The sequence below is a fragment of the Laccaria bicolor genome, genomic scaffold (genome assembly GCF_000143565.1).
Source record: "Laccaria bicolor S238N-H82 LACBIscaffold_2 genomic scaffold, whole genome shotgun sequence".
Classification (NCBI taxonomy): domain Eukaryota; kingdom Fungi; phylum Basidiomycota; class Agaricomycetes; order Agaricales; family Hydnangiaceae; genus Laccaria; species Laccaria bicolor.
The window spans coordinates 886,535-911,161 of record NW_001889873.1 but is presented as its reverse complement, the minus strand read 5'-3'; the positions used below and the strand labels follow the sequence as shown (position 1 = coordinate 911,161).

General features: G+C 45.4%; 6 protein-coding genes across 6 annotated transcripts; 3 read left to right on the top strand and 3 right to left on the bottom strand.

Moving 5' to 3' along the window:
• Positions 1-3,156: 3,156 nt before the first annotated feature.
• Positions 3,157-5,091, bottom strand: LACBIDRAFT_171213 (uncharacterized protein; the record flags this gene model as incomplete). Its single annotated transcript, XM_001874497.1, has 9 exons — positions 3,157-3,660; positions 3,717-4,030; positions 4,085-4,291; positions 4,347-4,408; positions 4,466-4,553; positions 4,603-4,644; positions 4,702-4,733; positions 4,794-4,931; positions 4,989-5,091. The coding sequence occupies 9 exons, from the start codon at positions 5,089-5,091 to the stop codon at positions 3,462-3,464; spliced, it is 1,185 nt and encodes a 394-aa protein (XP_001874532.1). The 3' UTR covers positions 3,157-3,461.
• Positions 5,092-5,321: 230 nt separating this feature from the next.
• Positions 5,322-6,493, bottom strand: LACBIDRAFT_187997 (uncharacterized protein; the record flags this gene model as incomplete). The annotated part of the gene is made up of 3 exons (XM_001874496.1): positions 5,322-5,516; positions 5,539-5,904; positions 5,958-6,493. 3 exons carry the CDS (start codon positions 6,491-6,493, stop codon positions 5,414-5,416), a joined length of 1,005 nt encoding a protein of 334 aa, XP_001874531.1. The 3' UTR covers positions 5,322-5,413.
• A 10,282-nt stretch (positions 6,494-16,775) lies between these two features.
• On the top strand, positions 16,776-17,015 carry LACBIDRAFT_305256 (uncharacterized protein; the record flags this gene model as incomplete). The annotated part of the gene is made up of 1 exon (XM_001875076.1): positions 16,776-17,015. One exon carries the CDS (start codon positions 16,776-16,778, stop codon positions 17,013-17,015), a length of 240 nt encoding a protein of 79 aa, XP_001875111.1.
• A 2,587-nt stretch (positions 17,016-19,602) lies between these two features.
• LACBIDRAFT_188130 (uncharacterized protein) lies at positions 19,603-20,587 on the bottom strand (the record flags this gene model as incomplete). Its single annotated transcript, XM_001874495.1, has 6 exons — positions 20,440-20,587; positions 20,217-20,389; positions 20,048-20,127; positions 19,952-19,985; positions 19,801-19,897; positions 19,603-19,711 (listed from the first exon to the last, which is right to left on the bottom strand). Exons 2-6 carry the CDS (start codon positions 20,383-20,385, stop codon positions 19,603-19,605), a joined length of 489 nt encoding a protein of 162 aa, XP_001874530.1. The 5' UTR covers positions 20,386-20,389; positions 20,440-20,587.
• A 96-nt stretch (positions 20,588-20,683) lies between these two features.
• LACBIDRAFT_305253 (uncharacterized protein) lies at positions 20,684-24,300 on the top strand (the record flags this gene model as incomplete). Its single annotated transcript, XM_001875075.1, has 5 exons — positions 20,684-21,061; positions 21,115-21,247; positions 21,292-22,983; positions 23,036-24,120; positions 24,178-24,300. The coding sequence occupies 5 exons, from the start codon at positions 20,684-20,686 to the stop codon at positions 24,298-24,300; spliced, it is 3,411 nt and encodes a 1,136-aa protein (XP_001875110.1).
• A 116-nt stretch (positions 24,301-24,416) lies between these two features.
• LACBIDRAFT_305252 (uncharacterized protein) lies at positions 24,417-24,602 on the top strand (the record flags this gene model as incomplete). Its single annotated transcript, XM_001875074.1, has 1 exon — positions 24,417-24,602. The coding sequence occupies one exon, from the start codon at positions 24,417-24,419 to the stop codon at positions 24,600-24,602; it is 186 nt and encodes a 61-aa protein (XP_001875109.1).
• Positions 24,603-24,627: the final 25 nt, after the last annotated feature.

Here is a 24,627-nt window from a genome sequence, read left to right as displayed (position 1 = left end):
AGCACTTTCGAAAAGGGGGCAACTTCGCAAAAAGCAAAAAGTCTTTAATAACTTTGACCCTTCCTTCTGTCAGCATGCTTTCGACAATCTGGCATTGCGGAAGAAGTGGCCTGGATATCAAAGAGGTTCGTTTGGGTACTCCGCAGATGTTCTCGAGCAAAAGCATCACATCTTTAACGACGTGCAGAGACATCTTGCCTTTATCGTTGCCAATTATCTTCCAGCTGTCCACAAGCCAACTTAATACCTTCTCCTCCAACTGCATGCGATACAGTCGTACGTCCTGACTCGCAATCTTTAAACACCGTGATAAAAAGATGCAAACGGAATCAAACGGATACGAGGGTCCCTGAACGTCCATGTCCTTGGCCAGAGTCTCAATTTCAAGAAGAACGCGTTGTGAGGTGAGAGTAATGTGGTTGGAGCTGAACTGAGGATGAAAAGCATTCAGGAGACTCTGCGCGGCATGACATGCCGCCCTGCATATAGTAGGAACATTTGCTCGGCGGATAGCATGGGTCCATAACGGGTCCCATGTGGATGAATCCAATGCCTTTACGCCAAAGGAATTTGCGGATGATGTTGATTTGGCAAGGTTTGGGGATGTGTGCGAGCCTTCTGCAAAGGCGATTGCTGCAAGGTTCAGAAATACCCATGACTGAATGACACCATCATCAAACGTGACAAATTGAAGAAGTGTGTTGAGAATGTCATTCTTGAGGGCGTCATGCACGATCAACCAATGGCGATCAATAAAAAAGAGAAGGATTTGGAGGCGATAAGTCCGAATATGCGACGCACGCTGGATCTGTATTGAATCTAACAGGGATGTAAGTGGATTTTCCAATTTAGTACGTTTGCTTTCGGGTCGGGTGGCATTGGGTGTCGAAGTAGAGTGCATAGATTCTGAAAAGTAATACAACTTGCGACAGGTAGTCAGATCTTTGTCAGATCCTAGTTTGTAAGTTTACCTTGGCGGCACAGTCAGCCTGTAGTTCAAGAACGGCCCACGACAAGGCTTGACCAGAGTCGAAATTCCATCCTGAACGAAACGTGTTCGCCACGAAAGTTCCTTCGTTCGAATCGGACCGACTCTCTTCATAGGGACTCAAGAGTTCAAGTCTCAATGCATCCAGTGAAAGGCTATCAACACCTCGCCTGCTGTCAGCATCTCCATTCAATGTTTTCCACAGACGACCTATTCCATCCGCAGGATCAAAATCAATTCTCTTGTGATTGCGATTTGGTTCATCTGCAGAGGTAATGAATGGAAACAAAATGCGTAGAACCACGATAAGTCCCTCCTTCATTCGTTTGTCTTTAGTGCCCCACAAGCCCACGAGTCCATTCCAGGTTGCGCGTGCGAAGGATTCAACATCAGATTTCTTGTTCAAGGACAAATTTTCCAGCGTGGAAGAAAGCGTGATCAAGTAGTCCTGGAGCATGGAAGAGTCCGCTGGATAAAGCTCGAGGAATCGTTCCAGACGCAAAAGAATTGCAGGAGCATTATCAAGGATGGGGGCCGTGGAGGAGCGAAGTAAGATGGAGATGACAGAGGCAAATTCTACCTGTTCCAGGGAAACGGGAACCCTGTTTGACCGTTGTGACGTGTTCCTATGTGAGGGCTTCGATGGTCCTGGGGTCGGCTGGGTGTCTACCCGGCGGCGTTTTTTACTTGTCGACGCTGCTGCAGGTAAGTCAAGATCGTCAGTATCATTTGCGTTATCCATGTCGTCCATCCCCGAATCGTCGTCCCCCTTGACTATATCTTCTTTGTTGTCAAGCTCAGCCTCAATTGTATCACCCAGGACAATGTTAAATCCCATGGTTACGATCTTTAGCCATATGTCCTCCCCCGCGTGCTCAAGATGGCTAGAATAGCCCACAATGCATTTAAGCGCTTTGATGTAATCCAGAGCCACGGGGACAAGTATTTCCCCGCGGTGAACCAAGGTCTGCGTCAGATGCTTGAAAAGAGCCGCGACAACCTTCCTATTCATAAGATGAACAGTTCTTTCTGTAAGCCATCGGACGACACTTGCGGTGTCCGCGAGTCTTCGATGGGCCGTTGCAGCTGATGCTGCTGATTTAGTGTTGGTAGCTTTCTTCGTAAAGGCCTCCTTCTCCCGCGCGATAGCGTGAAATAGAGCCTGGAAGATGGGAAGCCACGGATTGCCCTCCTTGCTGCGCATGTGGAAGTTGGTGACAACATCATCCCGGCCAAAAACTGAGCGAATGGAAGCAAGGCCTTCCTGACGCTCTTTGATCTTCTCACTCTTGAGGTTGTGAGTAACGTCCAGGAGGGTGCTCATAGAGGTATCCAGACAATTCTAAGCCAGCCTTGAAAGGATTCTAAGTCAATCTTTGAAAGGCAGTGTTCCTGTGACGCGTTAAAAACAATAGTTGAGATTTGGATGCTGTAGAATTAGGACCCAATTAGGACCCACAAATTTCATTCGAAAACGTCGCGAAGAAAATTTCCCTAAGAAACTTAAAGGAATCGAGAAAGGGTTGGCATGCCCTGTTAGAGTACAAAGGAAGGACAAGGAAACAAGCCACCTCGTCGGCAACTTGAGCCTGAATTGAGCCTCGGGCTCGAGACCCTGTACGTTTGTCTTTGTTGCATCTGAAAGGTGACGGCATCTTCAAATTTTCCTCATCCCGAAGTTGCGCTCAACCCAAGCTCAACCACAACATGCCTCCTATGAACGAACTTTCAGCGAGATAAACTCGACATTTGATTCTTCGTGCCGCCAGTGGTGGTCCCATAGAGCACCTCACCCTCATTGCTGAAATCTAAATTCCTTTCTGATTTATGGTCCACCATAAAAGAACATAGCCTAGCTCTCCGATCCTCGATCTTCCTCATCCCATCGGATAAAAGGTACGCAATGAAGTGTATGACATTCATGCTTCTCACGTGGCGGCTTTGTTTGTTGGTTGATAAGGAACGTTTCCGGCCTGCCAGCTCGTTTGAAAGTTTGGGTCCTTGTCGTCAAGATTATCCCTGGATATTCACAGCTACGCCGCTTGTATTTGAAGGTCTTACTGTGGAATGAAATATGACCGTGAAGAATCCAAACTCCATTCTGTTGCGTCCTGCATGTTCTCTATCATTTTCTCACTCTCTTCTATGGCCTCATTCTGCCCGAGCAGTGCAATATGCATCCATACTGTTATCGGTTCTGTTGCAGTGCCAATATGAACGAATTCTGTCTGTCTAATCAACAGTCGGATGGCCGTCTCAAAGACGCGAGAATTTCGTGATGACGAAATTCTCATTGCTCTTCTGGTCGCCCCACACCATACTCCTCTTACTTAGACGTGGAAAACTTAGGGTTATGTTGAGTAATACCCTATCATACCAGTAATATATAACACAGCAGAAGGCGTCCTTGGCGAATACAGACTTGAATCTCATCTAATATATGGAAGGAATAGTGACACGAAGCAACCGATTACTAAATAAGTTGGTGAGAAGCAGGAGCAGGACTAGGCACCCGTGCTTGCGCTTCCGCGGGCTTGACTGACAACGTCGCCTCGTCTCTTGGAATCTCAGCAGGTTTCTGCAACGCCTGCGCTATAATGCCTGCCAAATGGGAGGGCTCCCCTTCCATTGCAATCTGAAGAAACCACGGCTTACTCATGTAATTCCTGATGCTGTGAAAACACAAAAGGTCATTCACCGTTCGACGGAAAAGTTGAAGAGTATTTACCCGTCGGGAAGCAGGACAACGACGTTCTTTCCTGGCGTATTGGCAACTTTCTGCCCTTCCGCAGTGACCAGCCACCTCAATGCCCCGCTGAGGGAGCTTCCACTGCTTCCCCCGACCAACAGCCCCTCGGATCTCATCAGCGTTTGCACAGCAGCGAAAGATTCTTCATCCGAGGACTTGACCCATACATCGACATGCGTAGGATCACGAGAGAGCACATCCGGGATGAAGTCGTAGCCGATTCCCTCAACGATATACTGAGCACCTTCGTCTGCAGCGTTCAAAGTGTCTGGGAAAGCAAGAATGCTTCCTTTCTTTAAGCAGGAAACGGTGGGTCAAAAAGAAGAGATGCGCGAATGTAGGCTTACAGGATCGACACCGACAACTATGCAATCTTTGTTATGTGTTCTCTTGATAGCTCTTGAGATACCAGTGATTGTGCCGCCAGTTCCAGCACCTGCTACCATGACATCGACCTTCTCAGTCGAGGGTCGCGAAGACGTCGATGGCGTCGAGACGACAGCTTCAATAATTTCTGGGCCGGTTGTATATTCATGCGCAAGAGGGTTGTTCACCTGGCAAATATAGCTAAGCAAGAAACCCAAAACAAGACGGAAAGGCAAAACTAACGTTGCAGTACTGGTCCAAAATGATGCTATGCGGTATTTCTCGACGTAACCTCTTGGCCACTCCTGTGATCGTTAAGGAATTCAGCCACGAGACTACCAGAGACAAAGTCTGGGCTCTACCTATATGACTTTCGGGCGAGTCCCAGGCAGCTTCCGTGGGTGTGCGGACGACTTCTGCGCCAAGTGCACGAAGTAGCGCTTCTTTCTCCTACGGAGCGATGAGAAACACGAAGAAGAAAGGTAAGAGTAAGACGAACTAAGGACATCTTGTTTGGCAGGGTTATAATAACGGAATAACCCTTATCTGTAGTATTCAGTACCTGTCTACCCCAAAGATGGTTCATTCAATATATTACCTTGATAGCACAAGCCATCGCCAGGCCAATTCCTGGTAGGAAAGAACGCCTTCAGAGAGGTTCAGGAGTAACCGTGCGGGAGAAGGACATACCCGTATTGCCCGAGGTTGGCTCGATGACGACACTCTTCCCGGGGATAAGCTTCCCATCCCGCTCAGCAGCCTCAACCATCGCTTTCGCAATCCTATCCTTTACTGACCCTCCAGCAGACATAAATTCTACCTTTCCCACTATGGTAAAAAAGGGTTCGGTACCTTGTCAAACGCCCAGCGAAAAAGAAAGCTTACAGAGATTGCATTTGAGACCCTTCGATGCAGCTATCTTATCTAGGCGAATAAGGGGTGTGTGGCCCACCGCTCCCAGCGCATTATCGAGGATTTGAGGAGACATGGGTCGTGGTGGTGGTTGTAGTGGTACAGTAGGGGGCGATGCCAGGCGTTTACTTTTATGAAGGTGTCCGGCAAGCCGTTCCGTTGCCCACGAAATATAAGCGGACGGACCATGATCAATTCGCCACTTGTGCTCACTCTTTTGCCGGAGCAAGTGTTTCTCTCCGTGGCGCAACCTGGCGCAATAAGACTCCTCTCAGAACTTTTGTGGACCAAGGACGAATTTCCAGAAAAGCAGGGGTTATTTTATTATCAAAAGGTCAAGAGCAAGTATCATACATAGATTCACTGGGTTTGAAATATCGTGAACGCGGAGCGACTGCTTACTTCCCTTCGAGCCAATCCAACACTTTCTCAGCCCCTTCTCTCCAATTCGTGTCCAACAAGAAATGATTAATGATGCCCTGCATCACGGACAACCGCCTCCTTGACAGCCTCCTCACCTGACTCTGGGTTAGCTTCACGGTACCATGCTGCTAGATCAGCTTCAATTTTGACCCCCATCAATTTATCTTCATCCGCTGCAACGATCAACATCTTCCTGCCACCTTTCAATCCTTCCCCCGAAATTCCATTGATAACTTTCGCCGGGTCCACAAATTGCCATTGCATCAGCATTGGCCAGGACATACTCTCGAATTCACTCATGGACTTTTCCGTTCTCTTGACGACATCCACCGAACAACCTGAAGAGAAGAAAGCACGATGCACCAGCGCAGTTGACGATAACGGCGATCGGGGATGGAACCAATGCCAAAAAAACCGTGGAAGGAACCAACGGTCAAGCTGCAACCAATTGGCGTTCACACCGAAACTTGAATTGATCTATCAGTGTAATGTGGCCACGAAAAAAATGCAGGTGCGTACCTCCCATTTCCCGGAATCGCAGCAAGCAACACAACCCCCGGAATTTGTCCTGGAAGCCCTTGGTGGCATAGATCCTGTGTCAAACCCCCGCCTGAGGAGTGGCCAAGAACGATAGGATTGGCCGCACCGCCGCTATCTTCACGCACATACCGAACAGCCGCAGCGAGGTCTGTAAGGAATGCTTGTCGCGGGGTGAAATATAGCGCCCAATATCCCGGATTAAAGCTGTGCCCATGACCTCGCAGGGAAACTGCATAGCAAGAATATCCCTGCGCCGCGAAAAATGGGAGGAAGTTTTGATAGCATTCTGCAGAACCAAATCCGCCATGAACAAATAGCAGGGGAGGTTTGCTGGTTCGTTCCGAGGGAAGCGCTACGTGCAACTCAAGTGGGCCGCTGGGCGTTTGGAAGAATCGACGTTCTGTAATACTGGCAGGGATGGCGGGAAGGGGTCGATCTTCTGGAACGCTGAACAACAACGTATGCTTGTCGTTCGAGGTGAAAAAACTGCGAATATACTCAATGATGAAAGTCATTCGTGCTGAGAGGATTTGAACTTGAGTTCGGTCCACAACGTGAGAGTCGACGGTAATTGGGATGGACTGTGCCCAGAGGAAACCATAGTCAGTTGACCCCTTCCAAGCCGGACAAGCCCATTCTTGTCGTTAGAATTAGGGCGTCGTCACGTGATGAGACGGCGGCGGGGCCAATGGACGGTGCACCGCAAGGTGCACACTGCAGACTTGGCACAGACGCTCAAAGGGGCTTTCAGATTTGACAGACATGGAAATAAAACGCTTCATTCATTCATTTGAGTTGAATGCTAACAATGGTGCGTCGTAAATGATGCGTCACTATTCTGTCTGTTATGCGAGTCTCTCAAAAATTCTGGATTTTGTTAGACAGATGCCTCCGTCAAAGCACTGGCAAAATGTTGCACATATATTCAAACTTTGACGAAACCGGGTATAAGAGTTGCTCGAACTTGTGAAAACTTTTGCGAAGCGTGCGATGCGACCTGCTACACCGTCAATTGGGTCATAAAAGGTATTGAAAAGGTAGGGACGGACCGTTTCCGTGAGTATAGGGAGGGAAGCTTCCTTGGACAGCGAGAGAGCATACGAACGTCAAATATTAGTCAGAGGGTATGTAGAGATGGAGTCGACGTCCTTGTGAGCGTGCGTCCCAGCGTCTTTAAGATGAAGAACTGGCAGGATGTGGGTATGACCAGGGCAAAGGTACTCGGAGACAAGGGTAACGAGTCGACAATGCGGTGATCGAGATCCGGAATGACTGACAGATTGAGCTGGTAGAGCATTGCGGGTGAGGTCGCAGTGCCAGTGGGGAGAGGAAAGATGTGTTGGCGTGTTTAGTGGTAGGAGAGACTTGGCCGGCACGATCAGCTGAGTTAGAAGGAACAATATCCGTCCATGGGGACTAGATGTCCGCGGGACAATTGAATTCTGACAGTACCCAGTCCCACCACCAAAAACTCGCCGCGCCGCTTCATTCACGTTCCTCACAAATTGTGGTGATCGTCAAGGAGCTCCAATTCGACTTCGAGCTCTGGCTTGAAGAGAGTGAGAAGCCGGACGTCGTCTCGCAGTGTTTGAATCAGAGCTTCTCCAGTCTGAGGTCATGCGAATCCACTCCAGCTCGAAGAGAATTGAGAGGCGGTAATTTCGTCCGCTACGCGATGATTACTCTCTATTCCATCCTCGTCATTCCCAACCAAGAGTCCAAGGCTCGTCGATCCCATTCCGTGAAAAGATGGCTAACAAAGGGAGCTGCCTGTCAGTCTGAGAAACGCAGACCGTGAAAATGCTACAGCGTGATGAGCGTCTGCATGAGGATGTCGGGATGTACGAGAGGCGAGGTAGGGCCAAGGTTTGGTTAGGGAAGGGGGAACCATTGCTGGGGGTGCGGTGACGGAGGAAGAGCTGGAGGTTGAGGGGCGAATGAACCAAGGGATGGGGGTGGGTGGTAGTTCTGGACGGTACTGCGCCTTCTGCTCGCATTATTTTCGCGTAAGAGAAGTAGATAAATTTGGAGGAGGCAGGCGTGAGGGGGATGGGGTTGGACGGCTGCTAATAGGGCAAGGGGCGGGTATCGATTCGAAGAGACCGAGATTTTGCTTAAGAGCTTTGTTCAGAGCAGGCTTCTTGCCCATCGTTTCGTTTCGTGTCAGATTATGCCTTCAATAAGATTTGCTTTGGTCGCCGGAGGGTTGACATCGAGGTATAGTTATTATTTTCTGTCGGAGAATTGGTGTGCTATTCCAACTGTTCGATGCGAGTCAGAGAATTATAGTGGTGAGGGAGTAGGAAGCCTTACAGCGAAAGCTTTCGGAGGTGATTTTGATCCTGTTCGGATGAACTGGTCGATTTCCATACTTCCAACGTCAAGGGGCCTACTAGTGTTGTAGTTCGTCGCAACGCTCGCCGCAGCCAAGAGGTGTAGATTTTAGAATCATTTTTCAGGTGAACCAGCAGGAAAGTGCAATCTCGCGGGGCCTGGTCGAAAGAGTTGGCTCGGCAGCGTGAGTTGGTATTGGCCTGAGTGGGTATGAGGGCAGCGTTTTAGAGGAGAACTGTGGAGTTCCGATTAGGATTCCGATCACAACTGCAATGATCTCCGATCTTCTTGACGACGACAACCCAACCTACCGACGTCTTCAGCCCTTCAAATTCTCCTAGTCTTCATATTACAACACGTCATTTCTTCCCTTCCATGGAATCTTCGTCATCAACCTCGCTCCTGCAAAACGCTGTCGGAACCACCATCTCTGGAGGTGCACAGGTCATAAACGCCGGCCGCGACGTCGTTTTCCATGGCTCTCCGGCTCCTCCGGCAAGTATGTCAGGTTTTATATGAATTCGACAATACTATTAAATGGTTTATGGCATCTAGGTCTTCTGAACTTGCTTAGGCCTGTCAGCAACGCCAGCCATACTCGCGCTGGTCATGTTGCTCGATGTGATCCCGGAACCCGCATAAAGGTCATCGCTCAAATCAAGCGGTGGCTTAACGGCTTTGACAAGCGAGCTGCTATCTGCTGGCTCAGTGGACCAGCTGGCTATGGGAAGTCAGCAGTGGCTCAAACTATTGCTGAGCACTATGCCGCTGAGGGTCGCCTTCTGGGGTGCTTCTTCTTTCTTCGAGGTGCTGGAGAACGGAGTCACATATCTCGCTTGATTCATACTCTTGCACATCAGATCTCCCTCTCTGTTCCTGCTGTTAAGCCTTTGCTTGAGAAGGCTCTTCGAGATGAGCCAACCATACTTGGACCTTCTGCCTCTCTAGCTCACCAATTTCAGAAGCTGATCATAGAACCTATCCATTCCACCACTTCCACAGTCCTCTCCAGTTTTGGAGTCTTCTCTCTTGCAAAACAAAAGATATTTGTTATTGATGCTCTTGATGAATGTAATGATAAGGCTGAAATGGCAGCCTTCATTGATGTGCTTCATGGATTTCCAGGAAGGGGTTATCTTCCTTTTCGAATGCTCCTTACCAGCAGGGTGGAGGAGCACATTCGGAGGAAATTTGACTATTTGGAGGCTCAATTTTTGTGCCATCTGGACTTGGAGAATTTTGATGCTTGTTCAGACATTCAAGTATACTTTGAAAGGGAGTTTGCTTGTATCTTTCGCCAGAATTGTCGAATGATGCAGAGAGTACCAAAGCCCTGGCCATCAGCTGTAGATCTTACTAGACTCCATGACAAGGCCAGCAGTTCATTTGCATTTGCTTCAACATTAGTCCATTTTGTTGGAGGAGATTCCATGCCACACAAAGCATTGCAACAACTTCTGGAATCTGAAGCTAATGGTCTGGATCCACTTTATAAACAAGTTCTTTCCTCCACTTCCTGGACAGCAGCTCTTCATCAGATTCTTGCAACAATCATGATTCTGGAGGACAACCAATCTATATCTTTTTTCAGCTCCCTCCTCAATCTTCAGCATGAGGAGATTATTCATGAGCTATTGGGGGTACAGTCAATTATCAAAATTCCTGGAGATGATCATCAGCCCATTATGCTCTATCACACATCTCTTCGGGATTTCCTGACCTTCAAATCACGATCAGAGCAATATTTTATTGATCTGCCTCTGCAACACCTTCATCTAGCTGTATACTGTTTGAAGCATCTGGCAGAATACCCTCCAAAAGACTTTTTTGAGGGTGATGTAGGCAACTATGCTTGCATGAATTGGCCACACCATATCCTTTTAGGCTTACAAATGCAGGAATTAGATATGGATGAAACAATGATGAGCCCTTTGGAAACTCTCATTGAAGGTCTTGTGACTTTGCAGGGTAAGACATGGTGTAATACAGCACTGACTTTTGAAGCTCCTAAGGTGACAAGGATGTTAAGCTATGTGAGAGATGGAAAGAATTTGGCTCAAGTCAGTTATTGGAAATCTCAGATGGTTATCACACTCTTAACATCTATAAGACATTACAGGGGTCAATTGTTGCAAAGAAGTTGATTAAGCTATTTGTACAAGCAGTTGAATTCTATGAAGTAAGAGTTTATAATTAGGATATCTTCACTGATATATCAAGATCTTCCAACAGATAGTATGTAATGGAAGAATAACTCTGATCAAAAGTTAATCTGTGAGATTAACAGGAGGTATGTGGTAAAAAACAGAAACTAAAAGGTATCAAAATAAAATATTGACCTGTTTTACAGCAAGTAAGCTGGAACATAGTCATATTTTATTGCCATTAATGAAGCACAGAAAGTAAGAATAAGACAACTACCAAAGAAACCAGAGTTTTATTCTTATTGTTGATTTTTCTTTCAGAATGCATGTTTACAATTGTTCAAGTTTTTATATATTCTAATAGTTGCCATAGTTTGTGGGCAATTATCTTGTATAATATGTCACATCTTAATTTCGTTTAGGAAGTAAGTATTAACTGTTAAGCCTGCTACTTATACAGCTAATATGTTCTTGTTTATAAATTTAGAAGGTAATATATAGTTTATACAGTGTCTCTGAATGCCTATAAGAGATTTTTTTAGTGGGTAAGTGATTATAAAATTTCTGAAGATAACTTTGTTCTGACTCAATTCTCTTCTGAACCTACCCTTTCTTAGATTGTAAGTTGTTCCCCTATTAACTATCATCTCTTCTGGTGACTCATTCTCTGGCCTTTCCTTTCATTGTACACTCTTCTGGTGCTTTGACTTAATCCAGGAGGTTAGTATGCTTTCTTGCATTTTATTTTGCACACTTCTAAAACACAAATTTTGGCCATTGTTTTTTTAGATGGTAAGTCAGCATTCCTTCTACTATGCACTCTTCTGAGGATACATCCTCTGGCCATTTTACAGAGAGTAAGTTGGCCTGGTTTTTAATGTGCATTGTTCTGCTGACAGAGACTGTGGCCTGTCTTGTTTCAGAGAGTGAGTTGGCCTGGTTTCTAATATGCACACTTCTGGTAACAAAGATGATGGCCTGTCTTGTTTCAGGATGTGAGTTGGTGTGTGTGGTTTCTAATGTGCACTCTTCTGGTAACACAGACTGTGGCCTGTCTTGTTTCAGAGGGTAAGTTGGCCTAGTTTTCAGTATGCACTCTTCTGGTGACACAGACTGTAGCCTCTCTTGTTAAACATGGTGAGTTGGCCTAGTTTTCAATGTACATGGTTCTGCTGACAGAGACTGTGGCCTGTCTTGTGTCAGATGGTCAGTTAGCCTAGTTTTTAATGTGCACTCTTCTGATAACACAGACTATGGCCTGTATTGTTTCAGGATGTGAGTTGGCCTGGTTTTGAATGTGCACTCTTCTGATAACTCATAGCCTTTGGCCTTTATTGTTTCAGGAGGTGAGTTGGCCTGGTTTTTGATGTGCACCCTTCTGGTAACATGTAGCCTTTTTTTTTTTTTTTCAGGAGGTGAGTTGGCCTGGTTTTTATGTGTGCTCTTCTGGTGACATAGTGCCCTGTCTTGTTTCAGTTGGTGGGTTGGCCTGTGTTTTGTACACTCTTCTGGTGCACAGACTGTGGCCTGTTGTTTCAGTTAGTGAGTTGGCCTGGGTTTTGTACACTCTTCTGGTGACACAGACTGTGGCCTGTCTTGTTTCAGTTAGTGAGTTGGCCTGGTTTTTGTGCACTCTTCTGGTGACACAGATTGTGGCCTCTTTTGTTTCAGGCTGTGAGTTGGCCTGGTTTCTAATGTGCACTCTTCTGGTGACACAGACTGTGGCCTGTCTTGTTTCAGGCTGTGAGTTGGCCTGGTTTCTAATGTGCACTCTTGTGGTGACACAGACTGTGGCCTGTCTTGTTTCAGGCTGTGAGTTGGCCTGGTTCTTAATGTGCACTCTTGTGGTGACACACTGTGAGCCTGTCTTGTTTCAGGAGGTGAGTTGGCCTGGTTCTTGATATGCATGTTCTGGTGACACATTGTGAGCTGTCTTGTGTCAGGAGGTGAGTCAGCCTGGTTTTTGATGTGCACTGTTCTGCTGACTGTAGGCTGTGTCTATTTTTCCAGGAGGTGAGTTAGCTTTGTTTTTGATTTACACCCTTTTGGTGACTGTAGTCTTTCTTTTTTCAGGAGGTGAGTGCACCTGATTTTCAATGTGCACTCTTCTGGTGATACAGACTGTTGTCTGTCTTCTTTAGTTTGTGAGTTGGCCTGGTTTTCAATGTGCATTCTTCTGGTGATGCAGACTTGGCCTGTCTTGTTTCAGCTGGTGAGTTGGCCTGGGTTTTTATTGTGCTCTTGTGGTAATATAAATTTTGTTGCTTCTTTTTCAGCAGGTGAGTTGCTTTGCTTTTGGTCATGAATTACTCTTGTCACACAGTGTCTCTTTACTTTTTTAGTCTGTAAGTTACCTGTCTTTCACTGTATACTTTTCTACCAACCCATTTTTGACATTTCCTGTTTAGAACGTAAGTGCTTATTATCCCAATCCATTCTATTCATTTTTTTTTGCATTCATTCTTTTTGTTCATAGAAAGTATGTGGTCTCTCCTGCATGTTTTGTAAGTTTTATTTGGTAGATTTCATCTTTCAATTGACATGTATTCATTCATTATTCTTTATCAGGTAATTAATCTCCAATTGATATCTTTCAAGTGGGTTAGTCAAATTTCAGCACCCCACCAACCAACTTTATGACCTCTTTGTTTCCTTTTATTAGGTTGTAGGTTATCCATATATTCTCATTTCCATCACTCTGACATAGTCTTTTTTAAACATAGATTGTATGTTTTTATCTCCTGATACATGACAATGCTCATATTTTGTAGCTTGTATGTCTTTGATCCATTTCCAGATTCTAGTACTTTCCTCTCTCAATCATCCTTTTTATTAGAAAGTATGTATTTATTTACATTATTTGACCAGATCTCTTATTTTCCATATATAGTGGGCAAGTCAACTCATTTTTTTTAGAATCTTTGGTGTCATAAAATTCTCCCATTTTCAGAGGGTAAGCTTTCTTTCTTGCTGTCACTGCACACTCAATATTCATTATCAAATATATAGCAAGATACAGAGCTATCTGAATTCTAATGACCCTATTTTTTTTTTTTGCAAAATGTCAAGTTTTGTATGTGTATTTGTCTGCTCTATTTCTTTTTGTTCACCATCTACATTCTCCTTAGTAGTTTCTACATCCTCTATATCTATGATTCCTCTAATATCTCTATGATTTAGTCATATATACACTGAGAAGAAACAAAATTTCTATGTACTTGGTTTCAGTTTCTGCCCAAGGGGGTACTGGGAATTGAAGCTGTGACCTGAGGTAGAGGGGGGAGGGCTTTCTCAGAGTGCTTAAAAAGATTTAGTAGTAATCCTTCTAAAATCTACTTTAAATGGCACCTAGCAACAGCACAACACATCCACAAGCTTTAGACATCTTAGACAGTTAATTGAGGACATTTGAAGTACTGTTTGGGTGAAGAATGGGTCTTTTTTTGTTTTTGTTTTTGGTTCATCTCTTCTTGATGTAAATGGTCTTGAAGGCTCTGAGTCTGCCCTAGTGGTCATTTTGGCTGGTCATCACCAAGTCATCACACACTGCAGCACATCAACAATCCTCAGAAACACATCTGTCACAGAATACAGGCTATCGATCTTACAATGGGAGTCAGCCCATATTCCACCTATCCTTTCAAACTGCACAATATCTACACTGCCTTGGGATATTCACATCGAAAATTACAAACTGTGGCTCACCTCAACCAATTGCACCAGTGAGCTCATTTTCGATGCCTGCAGACCTTGTCATGAGCTGCTCCTGAACAATGTCATTAGCGGAATTAATACAAGACCAGATAGGGCAAGGTATCCATGAGAAAATTGTTGACTCACTTGTAGAAATGGGTGAAAATTGCTATGTTTTTCTTGGAATAACATGTTTGAAGATGGGGGGGAGGTACTCAAACCCTTAAAAAAAACTGACCCTGGGTAATTTATGATTCCTGGGGCCTCCTTGTTTCTGCCTCTTGAGGTTGTAAGCAGTCCCTAGGATGCACAAAGAATTATCTAAGCCAAAAGGCAGAATAACTAAGAAGTTATATTCTCAGCCAGAGCATCCTATATATGATAGTATGGGAACTTTAGTAATCATTGGCATGATTAGTGTTTAAAGGTCCAGTCCATAGGACTGAAAAAACCTGGTGGACTGAACTGAACTGGACCATGGTCCAGTCTTTTTTTCGGTTGCAGTTGCCCAAATTTGGGGTTGGTCCAGTTGCCAGTTGCCTCATTTGAAAAATCTTTTAAAACCATTCAAAAACTGGTTTAAATTGGTTGCAACTGGTTAAACGGTCACGTGCATTACATAGCCTTGTAACCACATTTATTACCTTTAATTGGGTTTTTGGTTCATCAAAAATGGTTAAGAACTGAGAAAGATACTGTACATAATCGGGTACTCGGTCACCTAAGACCATTTTATTCATTACCAGTGTATAACTGCGTAGAAATGCCTGAAATTTTGAGAATGCGCTTTCTTGGATATCAAAACCACCTACGCAAAATTTGGGAATTTTTGGGTGTCTTATTATTTCTCTATGAATATTTTACCATTGAGACTCGAGAGCTGGCCAGCCTATCGGGTACTCGGCCACCTTGAACTAATACAAATTTGTATTGGCTCTGTTCGGTTCATTACGTTTCAGGATCACTGCCCGTAATAGGAAATACACCATTTCGAGGTGCTCAAGAATCATCCATCTGTAACTCAGTCAGTTCTATTCCAATTTACACAAAATCTTTTGGAGGTTTCAAAGGAAGTTCCATAAAAAATTCTTCTCACCTTTGAATATGAGATTTTTATAGTTCCTAAATTTATAAAATCACTATTTCACATGTTCGCATTTTGGGTCCTTGACGCCGAAATGGCAACCGGCTGGGAGATAGGAATTGAAAAAAAATCTAAAAGATACCCAATATGATGCAGCATCATCAGAAAAAACTTTCTGACAGAAAAAAATTGTGTCCGCTTAAGTTTGGTGAACTGGGTGCAAGAAATCTGGCTCATGCTCCAAAACCTAAAATATTTTCTAATAGTATGGTATATATACCGAATATCTTCAGGCTAATACACCCTGTTGCTTTGTACTCAAATGAATTTATAATTTAAAAGGATATAAATGAACTCAGTACTTTTGTTTTACGATTGGTATAAGTTTCGTCGCCCCAGTGCAAGAGATATCTTGCTGCAACCTGTTCTATTTTAAGAAACGGACCCTGATGGCTGACCGACTACCCTTCCACAAGCTTTCTCCCTTTCGCACTTCGCTGTTCTCAAGATTTAACAGTGCAGTAGTGTAAGTAATGTCCAGTGCTACCTAGAAATACAAATTTTGTTGCTAATTGTCTATGTCTCAACTGTGTAGAAAATCAATGGCCGGCTTCCCAGGGTGACCGGGTACCTGATTACGTACAGTATAACCAAATCCATTTTGGCACAAATAGTTGTTTGTGCAACTTGTACCAGAATGACTTTAATTCTAACTCACTCAAACTTTCATCATTTTGCTTGATTTAATTTTTGGATATTGACATTTTAAGTATGAAAATATACTCACCATCTATCAATATATGGTATGCATCAAATAATTTACAGTTGCCACATTACATTTTGCCCGAGTCTTTAGGAGATGTAATTCAGTTTCAGTCATAGCTTTGTCAAACCTTCATTACATTTCTTAGGAATTGGTGGAATGATGGGTATTTATATGTTTTACTATGTTATATAACCAGTTTATTTTTTAGAGTAATAATAATTGAGATACAAATGGTTTATATTGGTACGACAAATTTTATGCAAAAAAAACCGGTCTGAATTGGTTTGAACGCGGTCCATGGACTGCAAAAGACCAGTCCTAGGTTGTCCAGTTTGGTTCCCTCAATATCTGAGTTGGTCCTAGACCAGTTGTGGTCTGTGGTTGCCTTTTTTGGGGCAAAAACTGGACTGAACCAGACCTGTGAACACTAGGCATGATTACCAGCCTCCTACCCAGCCGTTGTTCCAGGGTTTACAAAAAAAACAAGCTACATCCAAGATATGTAAAATATAAGGTTTAAATTACAAATACAATCATTGATCCAATCATTTTCTTAAATCACTGCAACTCTTATTTTTTTGTACCCCTCTACGATGGCTGGCACTTTACAAGTGTAAACAATCAGCCACCATGGCGACAGGACCACTTTCAGAAATCTGGACAGGGAATATATTTAAATTTTCTTGTGGCAGTGTGAAAAGTCATGTTGACCCAGGACACAGTCGTGATTGGACAGTACTAATTACCTCGCCTCAGACATCCTCAATGCTACACAAATGCATGACACCACTAGCTTGCAAACACTCCTTCTGAGCTGTATCCAAGATAAGGTTGAAGAGTGCTTCAGATACTGTCCCTGTCTATGGCAGATCCGTGTGGTACAAGCCCTCCTCAAGAACGACAATGACATTGTTTCCATCTTGGCAACAGGCTCTGGGAAGAGCCTGACTTTCTGGATGCCACTCCTCTTTAGTGCTTGGAAATCTGGTTTTTTGGTTTTTCAACCCTTTTTTTGAGCTAGAACATTGCCATAAAAATTCATTGCTACAATTGGGGTTTGCAAACACAAAATTTCAGGGTCAGTCTGGTCTTTTTTCTGGTCTAAGACTGGAAAAATTTCCTTTTCTGGTGCCCCAGATTCATTGGGGAATTTTAATGGCAACGTGCGAGCAGCAAAACTGACCAAAAAGGCAAGAAACTGGACTTCCAAGCACTACTCCTCTTCATTCCAGAGGCAGTCCAGATCGTTATCACACCACTAAACATCCTTGGAAGGCAGAATGTAGATACTCTCGGAAAAGTGGGGATACAGGCTATCACAATCACCGCCAAGATGGCGACGGCAGAGAAGAAACTGCAGCAAGGGCAGCTAGACATGCTGAGGAGGGTTGGGCCATCTGACATTGATCAGATAACAGGAAGTGACTTCCTAATTGGGATATCACAAATGACAAGTCTCAAAGAGGAAGTGCAAACGGGACCCTAGCCCATGGTGGCTGATTGTTTACATTTGTAAAATGCCAGCCATCGTAGAGGGGTTCAAAAAAATAAGAGTTGCATTCTTTAAAATAAATGATTGGATCAATGATTGTATTTATAATCTAAACTTTATATTTTGCAGGTCAAATAAATATCTAGAAATGTAGCTTGTTTTTTTTGTAAACCCCGGAACGACGGCTGGGTAGGAGGCTGCATGATTACACCCTCCCTGTCTCTGGAACTTTGCCCCCTGATACAGACCTGGTCCTGGGGATTGTCACAGGTTTGACAACCCACACAGGTTGTGGGTAGGGGACAGGTTGGATTTTACCAACCCTCACCAAACCCATACCCATGGCAAGGGTCCCATAAATCATGGGAAATATCTGCACTGTACATCAAATCTTCCAGTCCCTACAGTAACAAGGGGGTGGCGGAACATGGATCCCAGATATAGGGTTAGGGGGGGGGCTCCGCTTGGGGGTTGAAATATTTTTTGTGATCTACTTTGCAAAAGTCCTGCCAATAAGCCAAATCGTGCTCCTCAAAGAAGTTGGGAAGTTCAGATGCATGGCAAACACTTAATCTATGTATTTACTGTCCAAAATTTTGACTGAGAGCCAAAAAAAAGTCAATGAACTTTTTTATAACACCACTCAGGTTCGCAAAAAGTATGGCAAAGAAGAAGTAAGTCCCTATTTTAGATATATATTTTAATGCAATACTGTATTACAGACAAGCATCGGGGTTTACGAGCGACACCAAGCTTCATTGCCCAGAATGTGAGGAAGAGATTCCTGTTGGAACAGGCAGTCAAGCAAATCTGCAGTGGCATATCAACTTGTATGGATACTATGGGGGTGAAGCGTCGTCGCACATAGTAACGGATCCAAAAATGTAACATACTACATACCTACTTGAGTATGTTTTTGACATAGGAACTTGGAAGTTTCCTTTTTTGGGGGGTAGGGGGTAGGGGGGGTAGACTGAGGGCACCTTAATTTGTAATGCGACTGTATATCTAAAACTAGAGGCTGACACTTAGCAGCGGCAGCAGGCACCTTGCTTGCTGACAAATACACTGCTTTGCACCAATACGATGCGACTTTTTTTTCGTAACAAAGGAAACAGTGTTCAAGAGCTATAGCGCTACATAGTTATGTATATAAACATTGGAGCTGGCGCTAAGAAAGAGACGACAATATCATGTTTTGAAAAGACCAGTTGTTTGCACCGGTTTGCTTGCTTGTGTGCACCATATGCAAGAAAAGAGCCCCATGGCCCGTAGAAAGTTTGTTTGTTCATGCTTGCCCGCTCGCGTGCGCGATATGCAAGAAAAGACCCTCATGGCCCCTGGGTAGTTTGTTTGTACCTGTTTGGTATTTATGACCTTGGGAGACCTTGACAAGCAAGGTGATCCACATTCCGCCACCCCCTTGTACGGTAATCAATTGAATGACTGTCTTCAATTTACTCAAAGGGACTGGCTCAAGTCTACCCAAATGGCTTAAATCTGACTCGAAAAGAAAAAAAAGAAAAAAGCCACAACATTTTGGATAGTGAGGGTATAGCTGTGATTATAGAGGAAGAAGAAGGTGACAGTAGTGACACTGAAGGAGAGGGAGATGGAAATGAGACAGTCCATATAGATATAAGAGGAACACAGCAATACAAGGACAGACAGTCATGCAAATGTGGCCTATTGAGCGTATCAGCGGCATCCTTCACATCCACAACAAGGGATGAATCTCCAACAAAGAAGCACCAGGGGGCTGCTGAATAGTCATACAATAAATTAGATAGAGTTGTTACAGGCTGGTGACTGCAGAAAAATGAGAAATACAATATATCTATCTATCTACCTCCTGATATGGGGAGCCCTTGGACTTGTGTTCAAAATTGGCAAACATAAAGATGCGACGCTTTATTTATTCATTTGAGTTTGATACTAACATGTGCATGGTGCGTCGTAAATGATCTTACGTTGGTTATGCAGATATCTCGTAACACCCAAAAATCCTAGATACTGTTAGACAGATGCGGTCGTATGATGTTATATTACAAACGTTGCCTTTGCCGTCAGTTTCCTTGAGTTTCCATCCTTGCCTAATCACTCCTTCTCCCTCAGTGACCCTTCAACATTTCCGCATTCAACGGCCAGGGCCTTCCCATCCAGGACATGAGCTCTGTATGATCCTTATACGCGTCGTTCGTATTCGGGTGGATAAGAACCCTATTCAGTGCAGAAAAAAAAAATCAGGATTCGAATTTTTCTTCCAGAAGCCACGCGCATGCTGCGAAGATCACCGAAGCACTACTCACGAGCATGGTCCGCGGTTGACCGTCAACCACGAAAAGAACGCCCCAGTTTGGTGGGGGGTGAACGTGTTTACTTCAAACATCGCTGTGGGGTGTGGCCCTGTAGAGGGGACAGCTCAGCCGGCTATTTCGGGTGTTTTTCGGCGGTACTAACCAACAGGCCTATCCCAGAACTTGTAGATTCGAAGCTTCGAACGAACATGTGCAATCAGTACACCCTCGTTGGGCCAAAGATTTCGTATGTGCTCACCTCGGGGAACTCCCTCCTGACTCGTTCGTGCAACTCCCTCGCGAAGATCGCCTCTGATGGCACGGTTTGCATATAGTATACTGAATGTAGACACCGAAATGATGAGCATTGAGCGCGACATCTCTTTCAGGTCCCAACTCGGGCTCACCCGTCGATGGGATGAACTTACTGTGGAAATCAAAACCATTATTTGACGAATCAATTGGCTTTGGAAATTCGTCGTAGGATGGAGACTTTGTTCCTGGCGGATTGTATAGGGATTTTCCGTCGCTATTTACAGTTGTTGGGAGGGGCTCCGCGTTTTGGTAGCCTTCGAGGGGGGATTTCCAAGGCGACATTGTACTGCAGGAGGCGTTCAGCTTCGACTTCTTATATAGCTTGGTCTGACTTACAAATCGATGTCAGCAGGATTGGGTGATCGAAATGGAGAGGAAGGTCGCGTGCATGAGATGGTGAAATGATCGACATCAGGCTAGTTGAATTCGAAGAGAGGCGAATACGAGATGGCCCTGTAGAGTTTTCACAAATTGTAGTGCTAGGAGAACAATGAAGCCAAGAAAAGTCGAAAATGGCAGAATTTGATGAGAAGAAATAACTCAGCTCTTCATCTGTCAAATTGATGGAAAGCGCTTGTTCATGAAATCTCAGCGCGACTCACCCAGTCCCTCAGTTCACTCTCATCAACCCCCTCTCACCCCTACTTACATTACTCCTCGCACCGCCCCAAAGCCACCCACATCTCCTTCACCCTTCAAACTTCCCTCCCTCTTCCGCAAGCGAACCAGGGCTGTCTCTATCCATTCCGCTGCTTCTACTACAACTTCCTCCAGCGACAATCACCCCTCTCACCCTTACTCTTCCCTACACATGCCTCCCATCCCCGTCGTTTCTAGTCACAGCGTCCTCGACGACGACGACGAATGTCCTGTCTGCCTCGAACCTTTGAGCTTCAGCTTCCGTCTTCCAGGTGAGAAGCCACACATAGTCCCAGAGTGTGGCCACGCTTTGCATGAGGTTAGTACAACACTCCCCTGCACTGAAAATCATCTGATTTTTACATCGCGTAGGCATGCTTCACCGCTGTTTATGGCCCACCCCCCAGCCAAGGGCGCGCGCTTCCTCGCAAATCCAATCTCGGTGTCTGCGGTGTATGCAGGCGGCCCATGAAGGTCGGCGATGGAGATGGAGGGAAATCAAATAGTGCGTCACCTCGTCCTTATCTCTGTCATGGGTTTCTTATACAGATCGCCGATCAGAACTTGCTGCGCTTACGGGGATGGGTGACAGTCGAGCCGCCCCAATGTACCCAGGACGCGATACACCCACCAGTCGTGCTCGCCAACCTGCTCCCAGTCCTTACGATCCTAACGAAGACGATCCCTTGGACCACACTGGTTCAGTAAAATCTACACCCCAAAATGATCACTCTCAATACATTGTCACTCCTTCAATCCAAGTTCGTCCAGAGTTTTCGTCGCTAACTCGGACGACCGACGTCAGCCAACCTTTAACCTGCATTATCGTCATCGAGCTACCCGGGAAACGTGCTGCCAACACCGTTCCTGGCCCTGTACTGCCCGATAACTTCAGTTCTAGAAATGGACAATCAAGCCACGTGCGACAAACCAACTCTGGACACTCTAGCCCGCGCCCAGATAGCATTCCCCGACATCGCCAAGATTCCTCTCCTCGCGACTATCAAAATCACCAATTGGCCCCATCTCACGATACCAATCAATTGGGTGGCTCTCAAAGTCATGATTCACAACAATCCTATTTCCCCCCCAACACTCTCATCCATTCTGAAGAGAATTCGCCGTTCAGCTCAATTACAGAAGACCTTCGAAATCGCATCATAGACTGGAAAGGCCACCCACTTTCGGACCTTGGTCCTCTCCAAATGTACGATTTGCTGTCGGTCCGGCGAGACTCTGCCATACGGGAGTTTTACGTTTATTTGTTTAAAGAGGCCATTATCTGTGTTTCTGAAGAGAAGAAACGCGGACTAGGTCGTCTCCTCTCCAATGCGTCTGGTCTGAGTGATGTAGGCTCAATGGCATCAAGTGGCCAATCGAAAGGTGTTTTGCGCCTCAAGGGACGCATTTACGTTCGACATATCAAAAATGTCACTGCTACTTCCGCCGCTGGAGAAATGAGCCTCACCATCGACATGGAGGACGAGCTTGCCTCGTTTATTCTTATCTTCAAAGAACGATCTTCATTGGAGTCATGGAAGACCAATATTCAAGCCTTGGTCAACATGTTTCAGATGCAAAATGGTATTCCTCCTCCAGCACAACAGCCACAACGACCTTTGGACATGGAGGAGTTTGGAGGGAGCGCCAAGGCAATGAGAATGTTGAGCGGCAGTACCCAAACGACGGTTAGTACTGTGGATAGTTTGCTCAATGGGTCTTCAAGATCGACGCTCTCCTCCTCCACTTCGCACGGCTCAATGATGCCTTCCCGAACTCAGATTTACAACAACAAACTCACTACCCTAGGCGAAGACGACGAGTTGAGCTCATACGAATCGTCAACTAATCTGGTGTCACCGTACACATCCAGTGGGCCGTCCAACTCACTCACACCACTCCCGCATCCACCTGTGGATTTGATACTAATAATATCCCTCCCACCTCCCTCTGCGGTGCCAAGCACGGCTCAACTCAAAATTCGAGTGATCAAAACAACGCTTGATTTCCTTGTAGCCTCCCTCGCCAAGAAAGATCGGCTGAGTCTTGTGACTTTCGAAGTCGGTAATGCAGGTCGAGTGAGGAAGACTCCTTTCTTGAACCTTGGCAAGGCACAGAGCCGTCAGCGGCTTGACAAGTTTATTGATGAGCTTGGACTCCGGTTGGAGGAGAATCAGGATGAGTTTTTGGTTAGGGGTTCAAAAGACGAGAAGACGGATGTTGTGACGGCTGTTAACCATGGTGCGTTGACTGGAATGTAAGCTTGCAACGTTTTTCGCTGATGTTTCTGCAGGTCTGGATGTCGTTCTGCAGAGAAAGGCTCGTAACCCGATTTCGGGCATGATTTTGGTCAGCGACGCCTCGGACAGCACGCGTCGCGCACAAATGGACCTGGTTCTTGCTCGCGCAGAGGCTGCCAACGTCCCTATCCACTCCTTTGGCTACGGGCGGTCACATGACCCCGCTTCGCTGTGGCTCATGTCCAATCACACGAGCGGAACGTATACATTCGTCAAGGACTGGTATGATCTTAGGGATTGTGTCGCGGGCTGTGTTGGTGGGATGATGTCCATTGGGCTCCTCAACATGAAGCTCCACATGAAAATCGTCGATGGCCGTCGCTTCAGGATACGCAAGGTTTCGGGAGGACCGTCTTCTATCCTGGCTTCTGATGGGCAGAATGTCGATGTGGACATTGGCGAACTTCGATATGGAGAACGCAAGGAAATGCTTATTGAACTCGAGCTCGACAATACGGATGCACAGAAGATGTCACAGATGCGGAATAACCAAGAACGCGCGATGAATGCGACGGATCAGTTCGTGCAGAGTATGGGTCTTGATGCGCTTGCTATCGACGATGCGGACTTTACTGATGGTATGATGGATCGGATGATTGACGAAGTGCCTGTGGTCGAGGTTGACGGATCGTTCTTTGATCCTAGTGCTTCCAAGCATGTATCACGGTTAGCTCACCCTGTTCTCCTCACCATCACTCTCCTCCCTATGTCAACCTCCTCACCCCGGCCTCCGTCTACCGTCTCGGACCCTGTCATTGTCCGTCGGCGAATGGAGCTTCTCGCGTCTGATATGATTACGAGAGCCTTGGTTCTTGTATCAAGACGCAACTTCCCACAAGCTCAGAAAATTATGGGCGAGACGAAGCGGATTTTGCACACGGTTCTTCAGACGATATCGCGGTCGTTACCGCCGCCGAATAATGGTAGTGGATCTGTGCGTAACCGCAAGGAGATTTTGACGCTCTCTGCTGTGCGTGCGATGCAATCCATCCTTCAGGATTTGCAGATCCTTTCGGAGGCGTTGGAAGATAATGTTGAACTTTTTGCACATGATCAAAGGAATTTTGGTGCTCAACAGGTGTGTTTGCTTTTTATGTTCTCCTATGTATGTATGGTTGATGATCCATGTCAATAGGCGATGATCCTCCGTGATCAAAAGAGCTGGAGTGGTAGAAGTGCGACTGAGCGTCTATTCTGGACGACAGATAACTCGATTGAGCTGGTCTCGCGAAGTAATGACTGGGTTGCACGAGAGTGATGTCTCCTTTCCCCCACCCCCCTCCCTCCTTTTTGCTTTCCTTTTTTTTTTGTGTTGCCGTTGTCGTCTTGATGTTCCTCCTCTACTTTATTGTACCATGCTATCGACCCACTCTTATGAACCTTTTTTTTTCCTTTTGGAATACCTCTTATACCATACAACTGCGGCAACGCTCACTCTCCTTAAATTTTCTCTTTGCTTCCTATGTATCACTTTTGGGCGGTATGCAGAGAAATTTAGTTGCTGCAGAGGAATTGTTTTTTGCTATCAACATCGCTTACATAAGGCATTGTTGTAACTGAATCGTGGCAAATGAACTGCTGCTGA